The 16,122-nt window shown below is 38.8% G+C and overlaps 3 protein-coding genes across 4 annotated transcripts; all 3 read left to right on the forward strand.

Annotated features, from left to right (window-relative positions):
• The first annotated feature begins 3,193 nt into the window (after positions 1 to 3,193).
• On the forward strand, positions 3,194 to 5,385 carry LOC135645195 (pectinesterase-like). Of its 2 annotated transcripts, none has more exons than XM_065163350.1 (3): positions 3,194 to 3,922; positions 4,173 to 4,529; positions 4,627 to 5,385. In XM_065163350.1, exons 1-3 carry the CDS (start codon positions 3,319 to 3,321, stop codon positions 5,313 to 5,315), a joined length of 1,650 nt encoding a protein of 549 aa, XP_065019422.1. In that variant the 5' UTR covers positions 3,194 to 3,318; the 3' UTR covers positions 5,316 to 5,385. The 2 variants fall into 2 exon arrangements, with proteins under 2 accessions (XP_065019422.1, XP_065019421.1); XM_065163349.1 differs by having other exon boundaries at positions 3,198 to 3,922; positions 4,624 to 5,385.
• Positions 5,386 to 6,326: 941 nt separating this feature from the next.
• On the forward strand, positions 6,327 to 7,637 carry LOC103995467 (probable pectinesterase/pectinesterase inhibitor 58). Its single transcript, XM_065161692.1, has 3 exons — positions 6,327 to 6,625; positions 6,734 to 6,840; positions 7,138 to 7,637. Exons 1-3 carry the CDS (start codon positions 6,327 to 6,329, stop codon positions 7,635 to 7,637), a joined length of 906 nt encoding a protein of 301 aa, XP_065017764.1.
• Positions 7,638 to 12,892: 5,255 nt separating this feature from the next.
• On the forward strand, positions 12,893 to 15,042 carry LOC135645194 (pectinesterase-like). Its single transcript, XM_065163348.1, has 3 exons — positions 12,893 to 13,874; positions 13,969 to 14,129; positions 14,213 to 15,042. Exons 1-3 carry the CDS (start codon positions 12,955 to 12,957, stop codon positions 14,908 to 14,910), a joined length of 1,779 nt encoding a protein of 592 aa, XP_065019420.1. The 5' UTR covers positions 12,893 to 12,954; the 3' UTR covers positions 14,911 to 15,042.
• Positions 15,043 to 16,122: the final 1,080 nt, after the last annotated feature.

The raw sequence follows: 16,122 nt of genomic DNA on the forward strand, positions 1-16,122 counted from the left end.
ATAAATATTTTTTCTATATCATCATCATCTTCTTCTTCTTCCTCCTAAGACTATGTCGAGGGAATCAAATTCTCTCTCGATGTGTTCCTTAAAAAAATCTGATTCTTACCGATTCTTCCCCCAACTAACGAAGAGATCTTGACAAAATTACCACATATGAAATTGAATATAATTTTACAAAGAAATACCCCACTTATTTCTCGAGAAGAGATGAAAAACATGCTCAATATCATTTGATTGAATAGTTATCTCAGTTTCTTGTTGTTTGAAGAAACCCTCCCCTTCAATCGGTCCTTTTTTACGAAAAATAAATATAATATAACAAATCAAGTCTTTCCGTACAATTTTGAATAGTTGTCTCAAATTCAAGTTGATTATGTTTCGATTTTTCCTCGGAGAAAGATAATTAGACAATTCCCAATCATGGTCCTTACGGATCGGATCATCCATATAGGATATATAAAAAAAACTTCAGATATTCGCTATCTTTCTCTTTAAATGAGATCTTAATTCTAGCTACGATTTCATTGTGATTGTGAGCAGCATCAATAGCAAGCAAGCGACGACAAAATTATAGGAAAAAAAACAGCAATAAATAATACTAGATTATAAATAGTAAAATTATATTATTATTATTATTTAAATATAAATAATAATATTATTATCAATAGTAAAAAAATAGATTTATAAATTTTGCTTCGATCTTTTGTCGGACAAGTTTCTATTTATATAGATATTTGTAGTGGTCAACATACTAACAAAATAGATAGAATGATAAAAACTATGCTGGAAGAGTATTATTTGGTTTCATAATTTTTTTCAATTAATTTTGATAATGCTTCTACAAATATTATTATCTATTCCTGAATTATAAGAAGTGTGTCAACCAACCTTGTGTGGTGTTTTTTCTTTTCATAATACATGTTTATGTCATGTTTTGAATTTTTATATAAAAGAAGGTCATAGATCTCTTGAAACTTTTTTTTTTTCTCCTTGTAGGGTCATCCACGAATAATGAAAGAGTGGGCATAATTTTACAAACTAAATAGTAAAAGGCTACTATAAAAATTTTGAATATAAAAAGTTATTTTGGAATGTTTTTAATGATGTTACTTATGCATTATCTAGTGTTTATTATGATGTTACTCATATATTTTTAGTTGTATTAAATTAATATTTTTGGAGCTTTAGAAGAATATGAACATGATAATAAATTAAACATCACCATTATGAAAATTAAAATTAGATGCATCGATTATTAATATGAGCCATGAATCAATTGAGGCAAGTATACATTGACGATTTGATTAAAATAAATAAATAAAAATAAAAATGTATCCGTAAAGATAATGAATACTTATTCGACGTATCAACCAAATGGTTAATCGAGACATCCAACAATAATAGTGATTGGTAATTTGATAATTTTCTATTAATTTATTATATTATTAGACTTATTATATGTATTGAAATACATCCACTTTCAAAAATGATGTTACGATCAAAACTTAAAATTAAAATTATGATTTTTATTATTTAAATTATTTTTAATTATAAAAAAACCGTCGAACCAACGAACCAACGAACCGTCGGCCTTTCTGCTCTCTCACCACCCTCCCACATCTCTCTTCCCCATTAACACTTAATTAGGCTCTAAAAATGTATTAACAAATTGATTATCCACTCCAGCTGGATCTGACCTCCGTCTCATCTTTCTTTCATGGAAAATGTAGAACAAGCATACTTTAATTAGTGTTGAAAAGGTTCAATCATGTCAGATAAGCTAAATGAATGTTTTGGGATCATTTCCACATCACAAAGGGCTTAGAAGTGTTGGCTTTTTTGATGTTGCTCCATAACTTAAGGTTACAATGATATCTAACTATTATGGTCTTATCTAGTAAGCTCACTCATTGTTAGGTAGGTCAAAAAAAAAATTGACCTAAGAGCTTGATGAATTTATTAGTAATATATGTCAATTTTCTCTTAATTAGGCTCATTTCACACAAATATATTTAATTTTTTTAAAAAAAATAATTATATTAATATTCTTATCAATTCGGATATCTCAATAATAATAATAATAATAATAATAATAATAATAATAATAATAATAATAATAATAATAATAATAATAATAATAATAATAATAATAATAATAATAATAATAATAATAATAATAATAATAATAATAATAATAATAATAATAATAATAATAATAATAATAATAATAATAATAATAATAATAATAATAATAATAATAATAATAATAATAATAATAATAATAATAATAATAATAATAATAATAATAATAATAATAATAATAATAATAATAATAATAATAATAATAATAATAATAATAATAATAATAATAATAATAATAATAATAATAATAATAATAATAATAATAATAATAATAATAATAATAATAATAATAATAATAATAATAATAATAATAATAATAATAATAATAATAATAATAATAATAATAATAATAATAATAATAATAATAATAATAATAATAATAATAATAATAATAATAATAATAATAATAATAATACAAAGGAGGTTGGATCTTCCTTATCTAAAACTAGTGCCTAATTATGCTGCACTTGGAAGCCTCTCTCTAGAATCTTCCAGGCAGCATCTTTTGACAAATGAAACCTTCATGTGTGTTTTTCCATTTATTACACGAGAAATAAACAAAACAAAACACAGGTCTCTATAACAACACATTGGACCTAATGACGCACTCGGCAGTAGTGCTGCCCGCATGCCCACCACTCTTTCTTTTAGCTCATGTAACCTCGTGCAACAGATGATGTTACAAGTCACAACCTCGAACATGCACTCGCACTCCCATCATGACTCAACGCATGCAGTATAGTTGGAGAGCATCACAAGTGTTGACCACAAATTGCATGTTCTGATGCAGTAGACTGCACAAAGCTGCAGCTATTGCTTCTTCCATTATGATCAACACCACACCGACCACCTTCTCTTATCTCATAAACCTCACTCCCACTACCAACTTAATTTACTTGATTAATGTCCCTCTCGTCCTCCGCTAGCCAAACTCTCCGACTTGTGAACCACATTCCGCTAGTGGAAGCGTTGGTGGTCGGTGTATGGATCGTCATGGGCGGCTGATCATTGGATGGAGACATACCATTTGCAGAGGCCGATTCTCTCGCGTCAGTGCGCGTGAGGAAAGATTCTTTCCTCTACTTGTATATATGTATCCATCTCTGATCTCAATTGTTATCGAGTCAGTCGAGCATTGGAGTTCACTGTGTTTGGGTCGACAAACGTGTCGCAATGTTGTCCAGCAGAGTTCTTCTTGTCTTCTTGCTTCTTCCTTTAGCTGCCGCGGCCGCACCGCCCGCCTCCGTCTCCCCCGCGGCGGCGTGCAGGTCCTCCTTCTATCCCAAGCTGTGTATCGCGCTCCTGTCGCCGTTGCGGTTCCCGTCGAACCAGTACGAGTACGGCAGGTACTCAGTCAAGCAGGCGCTGAAGCAGGCCCGCCGGACTGCCACCATTCTCGACCGCTACCTCTCCGGATCCAGCGGTGGCGCCAGGGCCCACCGCGCCGTCGGGGGCGGCGGGGCCCTCGAGGACTGCCGCGAGCTGGCGGGCCTCAACGCCGGGTACTTGGAGGCGGTGCAGGCGGAGCTGGGGCGGGGGGCGAGGATGCTGGACGCGGCCAGGGTGGGGCGGGTTCGGGCGCTGATGAGCGCCGTGGTCACGAACCAGCAGACGTGCTACGACGGGCTGGAGGCGTCCCGGGAATTCCCGGAGCTGCAGGGCGCCCTCGCGGACCAGACCCAGCTGTACGGCGTGTCGCTCGGCCTGGTCACCACTGCGTTGGGGCGCAGGGCCGTCCCCGGGGTCGGGACGAACGCCGGGTCGGACTCCAGGACAGGTGAGGTTAACATGCCGCCATGATAACTCTTTCTTGACTTCCACCATGCGGACGGAAAAGTAGCCGACGTGCATGGTCGAGCGTGCATGAAACCCACGGGTGGGGACCCCACTTACTGCGGTCCTCACGTGTCACGCGAGCCAACGGCGGGGCCCGCCGCAATGGACATCTTGAGGCCAAGAATCGCTGCGGATCTATCCCTCTCAGATTCCACATGCGACATGATGGATATAATATTCCTCTTTCGCAGGCACTACCGGTGATCAAATTTCGCCGCCGAAAGGTTTTCCGGCGATAGGGAGGATCCTTGTTGAAGGGGACCGCGAAATCGTGCCGGTGAACGCATCACAGTCGGTGACGGTGGCCAAAGATGGGAGCGGGAACTTCACCACGGTCGGAGACGCCGTCTTGTCCGCCCCAAACGACACCTCCGCCGACGGTGGCTACTTCGTTATCTACATAGGTGAAGGCGTTTACCACGAGAACGTGATCGTTCCCATCAACAAGAAGAACCTGATCTTGATCGGATCGGGGATCAACCGCACCATAATCACGTCGAACCGCAACGTGGCTGATAGATGGACGACCTTCAATTCTGCCACATTCGGTGAGAACATACGCAACTCCGAACCCTTTTGATGCTACTGACGTGCGTCTTCTGCAAAGGATGCGATGATGGAATCTTTCCGTGTGCATTGCAGCAGTGAACGCGGAGCGCTTCATAGCTGTCGGCATCACCTTCGAGAACTCGGCGGGGCCGGGGAAGTACCAGGCGGTGGCGGTGCGGAACAGCGGGGACCTCTCCATCTTTTACCGCTGCAGCTTCCTGGGCTACCAGGACACGCTCTACGTGCACATCCTCCGCCAGTTCTACCGTGACTGCGACATCTACGGCACCGTCGACTTCATCTTCGGCAACGCCGCCTCGGTGTTCCAGGACTGCAACATCTACGCGCGCAGGCCGCTGCGGGGCCAGTCCAACGTGGTGACGGCGCAGGGCCGGACCATGCCGGACCAGGCAACCGGCATCTCCATCCATAACTGCACCGTCAGCGCCGCGCCCGACCTCGCGGCCGATCCGAGGTTCGCCAGGACCTTCCTCGGCCGTCCGTGGAAGGAGTACTCACGGACGGTGTACATGCAGTCGTTCATCGACGGCGTGGTGGATCCGGCGGGGTGGCTGGAGTGGAACGGCAGCTTTGCGCTCAGCACGTTGTACTACGGCGAGTACGCGAACTACGGTCCCGGTGCCAATACAAGCTGCCGGGTCAAATGGCCTGGCTACAGCTTGATGAACTCCATGGACGCTCTCAACTTTACCGTGTATAACTTCACTGCAGCAGTCCCCTGGTTGTCTTCGACCTCTGTACCTCATTCCGGCGGGCTGCTCTAAGGAGACATGAGCAGCATTGTGATGTTTATATATAGTGATCGACATTATAATGTGAAACCCAAACCCTTCAGTGTCGAAGCTCACAATCAGATGCCAGTCAACGCATCAACTGTAAAATACGTCACCAAGTCTTGCGCTTCCTAATGGTCGACATGCACGCAGTGAGCATCGCAAACGGGCAACATATCATCTACAAGCTATTGGATCAGGCGGGGATTGACCACTGAATTTAGCGAACCAAACGAACACCTCAAACCTCTTCTTTTCCAAGGAAGAACGGACGGCAATGCTATAGATCTCATCCGATTGCCTCGCAATGAAGCCATCGAGCACAGAGGAAAGCAGAGCCGGAGGAAGGAAGCAGATACTTGAGATCTCCGAGATTTGTGGTAGCAATGCCTTCATTACGGGGATCTTCTCCCATGTCGGAGCGTCGGAGGGACGAAAAGCGGCAGACGCAAACGAAGCGTCTTATGATGGCCGGCGCAACCACCTCCGTCATGCTGATCCTTGAAGTGGTCGGTGTCGCCGCGGTTCAGTGCAAATACAACCAATCGGCCGAGTCGAGTCTTTCCGGCAGCGGCTCAGCCTCCACGGCGCAGTTCCGCACCACCTCGGCCATTCAGGTGATATGTACACAGACCGACTATAAGAGCACCTGCGAGTCGACCCTGAAGAAGTACGTCAACGAGAGCTCGGCGCCCAAGGACCTCGTCAGGGCTGCCGTCTTAGCCGTCGTCGACGGGGTCGGCGAGGCCTTCAATATCTCTGACTCGATCCAGTCCGACGATCTGAAGGAGAAGGGCGCCGATCGCGGACTGCAAGGAAATTCACCAATATGCCCTGTACGACCTAGAGAAAACACTGGGGATCATCGATGCCCACCACCTGGACCAGCTCCCCAACAAAGTCCACGAGCTGAAGAACTGGCTGGGCGGCACGATGGCCGACCAGCAGACGTGCATCAACGGCTTCCCTGAAGGGGAGCTGAAGTCTAAGATGCAGGCAGCGATGGACTCCGCCATGGACATCACCAGCAATGCTCTGGCCATATCCGGGAAGATATCCTCCTTCCTCAATCTCATTCAAGCCACCGGCTTCAGCCGTCGTCTTCTCGAAGCAGAGCCCGCGGAGCCCGGCCGGTACGTGGACGGTAATCCTTCATGGGTGTCCCACGGCGACCGGAAGCTCCTCCAGACTCCTGCCACGCTTCAATTCACGCCCAATGTTACAGTCGCCAAGGATGGAAGTGGAAACTTCACCACCTTATCAGAGGCAGTCGTTCAAGTACCGAGGAAATCTGACGAAAGGTATACTCTTCGCCAAGTGACGATCTCGTCGAATAATATTGTGCAGCTTGAGTTTGATTCTCGTCATTGTTCTTCTATGGTGTGGCAAGGTATGTAATCTATGTGAAGGAGGGAGTATACAGCGAATATGTATGGTGATGGTCCAGACATGATAATAGTTACAGGAAGCAAGAACTATGTCGACGGCGTGAGGATCTTTAAGAGCCTCACCTTCGGTGAGTAAACAACATTGCTGCTCTAAGATAATTTATTATAAAAATAATAAAAATATAAATCTCATTGTCCGAAATCCAAGTAACAATCTCAAGAATAATTATGATACAAGAATTATGTTATTGTGCATCATATCTTCCATGATTGAGAATAGTTTCTCTGGTTCTTATTTTTTTCTTCTCTTATTTTTTTATTATTATTTTTTTAAAATTAAGTTACTATTATAATTAAGTTATGGGCCGTTAAAATCCACTATAGACTGAACTCAGCTATCAATCCAACACGCTGTACGCCCACAGCCACCGTCACTTTTACAGCAACTGCCCCATCAGCGGCACCATCGACTTCATCTTCAGCGCCGTCGCCGCTGTCTTCCGGCTTCCTGACCATGCGCCGTCCACAAGCTCACCATGGGACCGTCGTCTTCGCCCAGAGCCGCGTCAGAGTAGAAGAGTCCACCGGCTTCATCAGCCAGAACTGTAGCTTCGTCGCCGTCCCCGCCCTCACCGACGCCACCCCCAAGGTCCGCTGCATCCTCGGCCGCCCGTGGAATGCCTTCTCCACCACCATCATCATGGAGTCCAACATCAGCGGGTTCATCGACCCCGAAGGATACATACCCATGAACGGCGACATCGACCTCAACACCTCGTCCTACTTCGAGTTCAACAACAAGGGCCTCCGTGCCGACACCTCGAAGGGCGTGAAGTGGCCGGGTGTGCAGACGATCAGCTGGGAGCAGGCCAAGGCTTACACCGTCGAAGAATTCTTTCATGGACGGGAATGGATCCCGAGTTGATACGCCGGCACACTTGTTGACTTTGGTTTGTACGGTTTCTACGGATAACACTTTACAAATCAGAACTTAGGAAATCTACGGACAATCTTTAAGACTCAAAAACTTTTGTTAACATGAAAAATTATCATCTCTTTAATCTTCGAACCTATTGATTGACTGCATAACTTTAAATTCCAAAAAAAAAATATTTTGGATTCATCCGAAATACATATTTATATTAGCTAAAAAAACATAATATAAGTTTTTTTAAATAAGAAACAAATTAATTATAGCTTTTGTATATTTATCTTAATATAAATCTATATCTTTTGTATTTAATCATTTAAATTAATTTTATCACACCCAATTAATTTAAAATAGATGTAACTTGAAATTATATTGGGAAAGAATAAAACTTTTGTAAAGATGTCGGCAAGTTATTCTTCAGTGCTATAGTAGTCCATTTCAATTTTTTTCTTTATCAACCTGTTTATAAATAAAATAATATTAAACTTCAATCCGTGAAAAACATAATTCTTCATTGTAATAGTAGACTTATTGTCATTGTAGATTTTAGTTAGTCCATCTTATTTTTCTTGAAGATTTATTGAAATTCTTTGAAGCTAAATTATTATTTGACTTGTACTTATAACCGTAACATACTATGAGAGAGCAACATATTTTTGCTTTTTTGTTATTCATGATATTAATCTTGAGTCAAGGTTAAGCATAAACCCTAAAGTATTTTTTTATTATTTACATAATCAACACAATTATTATCAATATAAGAATACAACTTAAAATTTTTTACTTGCTTATAAGGAATATCATAATTGAGAGTTCCCTTAATGTATCGAAAAACTATTTTAGATGTTCTAAAGTAATGCTTATTACGGCTGTGCATGAATTTGTATAACAAACTAATTATAAATATAATATCCGATGAATGTATGAAATAAATTAACCCTAACATAAGTTATGATTAGGGGGTAATGCATAATGTATTTTGAAAGAAAAGTCAATAATACAATTGTATTTACTGGAATGAGTTTTTCGAATAGAAAAGGAACGAACTCACAATAAAACTTTAATAAAATAAAATCATAATGGGATATAGAAAGTTCACCACCCTACTGATAATAAACAAGGATACAGAACTGAAAATAAAAGACTCACCATTCAAGGAAATATCCAAGAGATACAAAGTTTAAAAGAGAACTCCAAGAGAGCTTATGTCAATATCTTTTAGTTTCTAAAGTTCTTTCTAACCCCTAAATACCAAAATAAGTACTAGTGCATGAAATAAGAAATTTCAAAATTAAATATTTTATAGCTGGTAACTAACTTCTTTAATGCATTCCTTAGTTATGAAGAAAAGTACATTGAAACAATTATAACTTATCTAAAGAATATGCTAATGAGCTATCATATTTAAGTGAGCCAAGTTAAAAATTATGAGATAACATTTTGAGCTATAAAAAATATCAACATATTGTTACAAATTAGTCACTCGAGTATAAGTTTATCATTTATATTCATTGGAGCTTATAAGTTGTCATATAAAACTTTTTTAACAAATCTTTAGCATATTTTTCTTGGCACGAGAAAATTTCATTTGAATCTTGAATAATTTTTATTCCTAGAAAATAATGTAAAAGCCTCATATGAGTCATTTCAAATTTTTCTTAAATTCAATAAGTATATCTAGTGAATTTTTAATATGAATTCTATCATCCATATATAATCAAATAATAAGAATTTTCATACTATAAGCTTTTATATATAAATTTGGCTCACTTAAATTTTTTTAAAAATTATATTAAAGAAAATACTTATTAATTCTATTGTACTATATCCTTGACGCCTGTTTCAAACCATATAATACTCTATCTAATTTATAGACTTTATCTTCTTATTCTTTAATTTCAAATCCTTCAAGCTACCTTACATAAATCTTTTCAGTAACTTTCTATTGAAGAAGACTAATTAATATCAAATTGATAAATATGTCATCTTTTTTGGCTACCAATACAAATACTATTCTAATTATATCAATTCTAATGATTAGAAATTTTTTTTTAAAAAAATCGATACGAATTTGGCTATACCCTTTATAACTGAACGGGCTTTATGTTTTTATAGCGAGCCATCAATATTAAATTTTGACTTGTATAACTACTTGAGTTTAATTATTTTTTTCCTAGGAGCAAATCTTAAAACTTCAAAGTTTTATTTTTTTTCAATAGCTTATAATTTATCATTCATTGCTTATACCTATTCTTCTTTTTAAGCTACAACTTCAAAACAAGTATGTTCCAAAACAAAACATGCAAAATCATCTAATATATCTATGAAAGACTATGAAATTTTCTTAGAGGTGTTTTAATATCACTAAAATTATTTAAATTAGAATTATTTCAAATATGATAAGATTTGGGTGAAGTATTAACAATAGCAAATGTGTCATGCGCCTTATCAACTCCTTCTCCTACAACTATTAAATCATCCGCTTTAGAATTTCAAACTTCTTCTTTACTAAAAATAATATCACTACTTATGATTAATTTCTTAGTTAAGATCATAAAACTAAAACCTTTTATTTCGTTACTATACTCGACACATTTAACACTTTTATCATCAAGTTTGCTCTTTTTTAATGTAAAAATATGAAAATAAACAACACAATCAAATATCTTTTAAGCGAGTTATATCTGATTTTCTATTTAATCATGCTTCATAGTATGTTTTTTCTTTTAGTACTTTGGTAATAAAATAATTTAATAAATATATTATCATATTGATAGCTTCATTCCAAAACTTGTTTGGTACAATTTTTCTTTAAGCATACATATGGCAATCTCAACCACAACTTAATTCTTCTACTCTACTATTCTGTTTTTCTAGGGGATATAATTTGTAGTCAAATTTCTATGAATACTTATATTCTTGTAAAACATAAAGAATTCTTTAAAAATAAATTCATCCTCTTTATCAGTACATAGAGTTTTAATAAAACAATCATTTTATTTTTCTTGCATATGCTTTGAAACTTTTGAAACCAAAGAAGACTTTAGTTTTTTCTTTCAAATAGTACACTTATACCATCCTTGCAATCATCTATAAATAATCAAAAATATTTACTTTTGAGATAGTTTATATAGGTATACAAATATTTGCATATATAGGTTATAATTGTTCTTTAGCTCTCCAAGATTAACTTGTCCGAAAGAAAATTTTGTATTATTTTGTAAAAACATAAAATTCACAAACAGTATATTTATTCTTAATTTTAAGCAAACAAACTATCATATTCTCTCTCCTTAAATTTTCTCTCTCTAGAGTTTCTCTCTTTAGATTCTCTCTCTCTCTCTCTCTCATTTCTCATTCTAACAATAGGGTTTTTCTCTTTCTACAATACTATTTTTTCTCTCTCTATGTAGTCTTATTTCTTTCTCTATAATGTTATTTTTCTCTCTAACAAGATCTAATAAGACTTTGATGGGATGATAAGTACTACATTACCTATTGCTCTCTTGGCAAACTCTTAGCTTCTGTAAGTCTTTGAAGATCAAACTCATTCTAATACCATATTAAAAATCAAAAAGTTCTAATACCTTAATAAGAAATCTCTCAAGAAGATAGTAGGTATCAAGAAATCATAAAACAGAATATCAATAAGAATAAAGAATCTTCAAAACTAGAAAACCCTTATTACAATCTCTCAATCCGCTATTCATAACCTACTTGACAGATTCAATGATTCTTTAAAAGTTCCTAACATTCTAATCCAACTATAATATATATATATATATATATATATATATATATATATATATATATATATATATATATATATGTACAATAGTGTTCAAAACTTAAATTGTTCTTTATACCATAAAAATGAGCTACTTCTTAAATCTAAAAAATTAATAAACAAATAAAAAGTAGTTCAATAAACATTATGATTCATATAGTAGTAAAATTTATGATAAATATATATTTTATTTAAAATATATAATTTTTTTATCCATTCAAAATATGTATAGATATCAAATACTTTATTTACGGTTATATAATTTGCAAAGTTTAATCTTTATATGTATTTTATATCATAACTTGCTAATATAAAATACATTATCATACTTTTGGAAGCAAAATACATTTGAATATATTTTTATAATAGATGCATAAGCATAACTAATAATTATATTGGATCGTGAATAATTATAATGTAAAAAGATTACCATTAACTAATTATAAATAAGTATAAATATAGCTACATGTTAGAGTAGAAGTCATAGGAATATTAATGACTACGATCATGTTATATCTCATGACAAGATCTAAAATTATATTTAACCATGATATAAATAACATATATCCATAGGACTCAATAGAAATTAGTTTATGAAGATATAATGTCAAAAGGTAAACAAGCCATGAAAAGAGGTAACAAAAAAGTTTATAAATGATTATTTATGCATTAAATTTATTTTATTTTAAAAATATTGGCTAGGTCTTATAAATAAAAAATTATTTTGTCTCCAACAATGATCAATGTAGTAGTTTTTACCAAAATATAATTTTTATTATATCTATTATTTTATGAGTTTGGATAAGGTTTTTACTGATGAATACAATAAATAATATTCAAATATGAAAGTCTTAACATATACTTGTTATCGCCCAATGGACTGACTCTAATATCATTTGTCATGATTTTTGATAGGATAACTAATTTATTAACTTTGAAACTACTAACCCAAGATTCTTAAATCTAAGTTAACAATAGTATAATCTCTTGACTTTTACAAGATAATCTCATAATCTCAATCTATATGTACTTTCGATATTGAACTAAATCGAAGTGTTATAATAATTATTAAAGTAAGTAAAAAAATATAAAATTATTAGGGTTATTATATAAAAACAAGAGATGAAGCTCATCAAAAAGTTGTATATATGGTTATTTTGAGAGCTAAATCACTCCCTAAACTTACAAGCATCAACTTTCATCAACAAATTTTTTTTGCATTGTTCTTTTATGTCACGTGCCAAATTTTGTTCATGACAAGTCTTCCTCTTCCTACCGATCGCCAAGCGTGCGACATGGATGGAGGACCGCACTCTTGCAATAAGTCATCTACAACAAGCTATAATAAGTCTTATCGAAACGAACTCCTCGATCCTCTCCCGGCCACTCTTTCCCGACGAAGAAGTCTGCGTTGCGCTTTCTTCTTTGACCCTCCCTCGCCATTCTATAAGGCATCGGGCAGCGAGGAAGGGAGGCAGGAAGGAAGGAGTCTGATCCACGAGGTCTCTGCGGTCTGTCGCGGCCATGTCTACCTCACGAGATTTTGGGTCGGCGTCGGAGCCCGGGAGTGACGAAAGGCGGCAGAAGAAACAGAACCGCTTCGTGATGGTTGGCTTAACAGCCTCCGTCATGCTGATCCTTGCCGTGGTCGGAGTCGCCACCGTTCAGTACAACTCCGAGGCGGACGAGTCGAGCACCAGCCCTTCTGACGGCGGCTTGGAGTCGACGTCGCATTTCCGTACCACGTCCGCCATTGAGGTGATCTGTTCACCGACCGACTACAAGAGCTCCTGCGAGTCGAGCCTGAGTAAGTACGTCAACGATAGCTCGAAGCCCAAGGACCTGGTGAGGGCTGCCGTCTTAGCCGTCGTCGACGGGGTCGCCAAGGCCTTCAACCGCTCCGACTCGATCAAGTCCGACGACCCCGAGGTGAAGGCCGCCATTGCGGACTGCAAGGAGATGCACCAGTATGCCGTCGATGAGCTTGCGAAAACGCTGAGTCACATCGACGAGCACCACCTGAAGCAGCTCCCGAAGCAAATCCCTGAGCTGAAGAACTGGCTGAGCGCCGTGGTCGCCTACCAGCAGACGTGCATCGACGGCTTCCCTGAAGGGAAGCTCAAGTCCAAGATGCAGGCCGCGATGAAGTCCGCCAAGGAAATCACGAGCAATGCTTTGGCCATCGTGGGGAAGATATCCTCCTTCCTCACTCTCATTCAGGTCGCCGGCTTCAGCCGTCGTCTCCTCGAAGAAGAGCCCGCGGAGCCGGAATGGTACGTGGACGGCAATCCTTCATGGGTGTCCCACGGCGACCGGAGGCTCCTCCAGACTCCTGCCACGCCTGAATTAACGCCCAATGTTACGGTCGCCAAGGATGGAAGCGGAGACTTCACCACCATATCGGGGGCACTCGCTAAGGCACCAAAGAAATTACTTAACGGAAGGTACGTCGTGATCAACCTCGGCAGAGTAATGCTACAATCATGGCTTACACCTCCATCTATATACGGACTAAACACACATGTACATTCTGTGAAGGTATGTGATCTATGTAAAGGAGGGAGTGTACGAGGAGACAGTGGCGGTGGACAAGAATACGTGGAACATCACCATGTATGGTGATGGTGAACAGAAGACGATTGTTACAGGGAGCAAGAACTTTATTGATGGCGTGAAGACCTATCACACCGCCACCTTTGGTAAGTAGAACGACAACACGTTTGCCGGGAACGGGGAATGGGATGCAGAGGAATTGAGCTGGTTGGTATTGGCTTGTTGGTAGCTGCGATCGGAGATGGGTTCATGGCGGTGGACATGGCATTCCTGAACACGGCGGGGGCCAACAAACACCAGGCGGTGGCGCTCCGGGTGCAGGCCGACCGCGCCATCTTCCTCCGGTGCCGCATGGAGGCGTACCAGGACACCCTGTACGCCCACAGCCACCGTCAGTTCTACCGCGACTGCCTCATCAGCGGCACCATCGACTTCATCTTCGGCGACGCCTCCGCCGTCTTCCAGCACTGCACTCTGACCGTGCGCCGACCCCTCAACAACCAGCAGAACATCGTGCTCGCCCAGGGCCGCAGCGTCCTCCAAGAGTCCACCGGATTCGTCATCCAAAACTGCCGCATCGTCGCCATCCCCGCCCTCGCAGATGCCAAACCCAAGTTACGCAGCTACCTCGGCCGCCCGTGGCAGGAGTTCTCCAACACCATCATCATGGAGTCGGAGATCGGCGACTTCATAGAGCCAGAAGGGTACACGCCATGGGAGGGAAGCTTCGCGCTCGACACCTTGTCCTACGCCGAGTACAACAACAAGGGCCCCGGCGCCGACACCTCGAAGCGGGTGCACTGGGCCGGCTTCAAGGTCATCAGCCAGGACGAGGCCAGCGCTTACACCGCTGGACCGTTCATACAGGGAGACGATTGGATCTCAAAGATGGGCGCACCTGTTAGCTTGGGTCTCAACAACGAGTAATCCACAGCAAGCGAAGCTATCTAATCTATCCCTATCCTTCTCTCTATTAAGTGATATCCATTTGAGAGGAACTGCGTGATCGGATATGAAGAAAAGCCCTCACAATATGATATCTACGACAAATTTCAATGAGTTGGGAGATCAAATCGAGCCGTGTTATGTGCTTTGATTGCTTTCCGTCTACGTACAATTGATATCAGCATGCCAGTAACTCCGGTGTCGTTACCGACACGGGCGACTGCCCTTCGAATTGTGTGACTATCATGAGCACGGCCGGTGAGCTGACCCGGAACTGCTCCGAAAAAGACCACGCTTCTCCGGCGAGCGGATCCTGGCGAAAGGTTTGCGCACGAATCCGAAAGCACCACCCTGCGTCGTCCTCGTTCTTCCCATCCACTTGGTCGCCGCCGCCGCCGCCGGCGACCGAGGGGGCACCAAATCGACGACGACCGCCCCCTGCTCTCATACGGAGTCTTGCGGTGGCGGTGGGAGCTTCGCGGCGGGTCGGCGTCAACGCCGGTCAACGGGTGGAGAATTTTATTGCTGTTGACGTACGCTACGGTAATTAATCCGAATAAAAAGAGTAATTAAAAATATAATTAATTCAACCAAAAATATAATTAATTCATCGTGGAAGCGATTATCTTAAAAAAAGTATTCATGTTAAGTCGAATTTCAATATCTGAAATAATAATAATAATAATCTTATTAAGATTTATTAAAAGAATGGATATATGCTAATGATAAATTTAAATTTAAAATGATACAATACAATAAATCATATTAACGATTAAGATCCATACTCAAGGTGTAGCTTAATTAGCCCGAATAGCGATTCAGTTCAAATCAAATCACAATCAAAATGAATAATTAATCGATTCGAAAACGAATCAAAACTATTTCAGACGGTTTGATTTCAATTCTTGATTTTGGAGAATCAATAGTTTCGATTCTGAATCGATCGATTCCAATTTCAAACTAGTTAAATATGATAAAAAAAATAAAAAAATAAAAATAAAAATAAGGTTTACAATATTATGATTAAATCCTTAAGTTTAATGTCAATTAAATTAGGTTTAAATCTTAATAGAGTCATTTAGTTTGATTAATAATTTTTATATCAACTTATTTTAAGTCATTATTCAAATTTTAAAAATAAAATTATTATTTATTTTTTTTTATTTAAAAATAAATAAAAAATTAGATCTTGGA

This window comes from Musa acuminata, chromosome BXJ3-8 (assembly GCF_036884655.1).
Source record: "Musa acuminata AAA Group cultivar baxijiao chromosome BXJ3-8, Cavendish_Baxijiao_AAA, whole genome shotgun sequence".
NCBI lineage: Eukaryota > Viridiplantae > Streptophyta > Magnoliopsida > Zingiberales > Musaceae > Musa > Musa acuminata.

What these genes read in the sequence shown, in the direction of transcription:
- LOC135645195 (XM_065163349.1), top strand. Translation starts at nt 3,319, where the DNA reads ATGTTGTCCAGCAGAGTTCTTCTTGTCTTCTTGCTTCTTCCTTTAGCT. An exon ending in CGGGTCGGACTCCAGGACAG is followed by an intron (nt 3,923 to 4,172) that starts GTGAGGTTAACA and finishes CCTCTTTCGCAG; the next exon opens with GCACTACCGGTGATCAAATT. An exon ending in CTTCAATTCTGCCACATTCG is followed by an intron (nt 4,530 to 4,623) that starts GTGAGAACATAC and finishes TGTGCATTGCAG; the next exon opens with CAGTGAACGCGGAGCGCTTC.
- LOC103995467 (XM_065161692.1), top strand. Translation starts at nt 6,327, where the DNA reads ATGGACTCCGCCATGGACATCACCAGCAATGCTCTGGCCATATCCGGG. An exon ending in CCGAGGAAATCTGACGAAAG is followed by an intron (nt 6,626 to 6,733) that starts GTATACTCTTCG and finishes ATCTATGTGAAG; the next exon opens with GAGGGAGTATACAGCGAATA. An exon ending in CTTTAAGAGCCTCACCTTCG is followed by an intron (nt 6,841 to 7,137) that starts GTGAGTAAACAA and finishes GTACGCCCACAG; the next exon opens with CCACCGTCACTTTTACAGCA.
- LOC135645194 (XM_065163348.1), top strand. Translation starts at nt 12,955, where the DNA reads ATGTCTACCTCACGAGATTTTGGGTCGGCGTCGGAGCCCGGGAGTGAC. An exon ending in AAGAAATTACTTAACGGAAG is followed by an intron (nt 13,875 to 13,968) that starts GTACGTCGTGAT and finishes CATTCTGTGAAG; the next exon opens with GTATGTGATCTATGTAAAGG. An exon ending in CTATCACACCGCCACCTTTG is followed by an intron (nt 14,130 to 14,212) that starts GTAAGTAGAACG and finishes GCTTGTTGGTAG; the next exon opens with CTGCGATCGGAGATGGGTTC.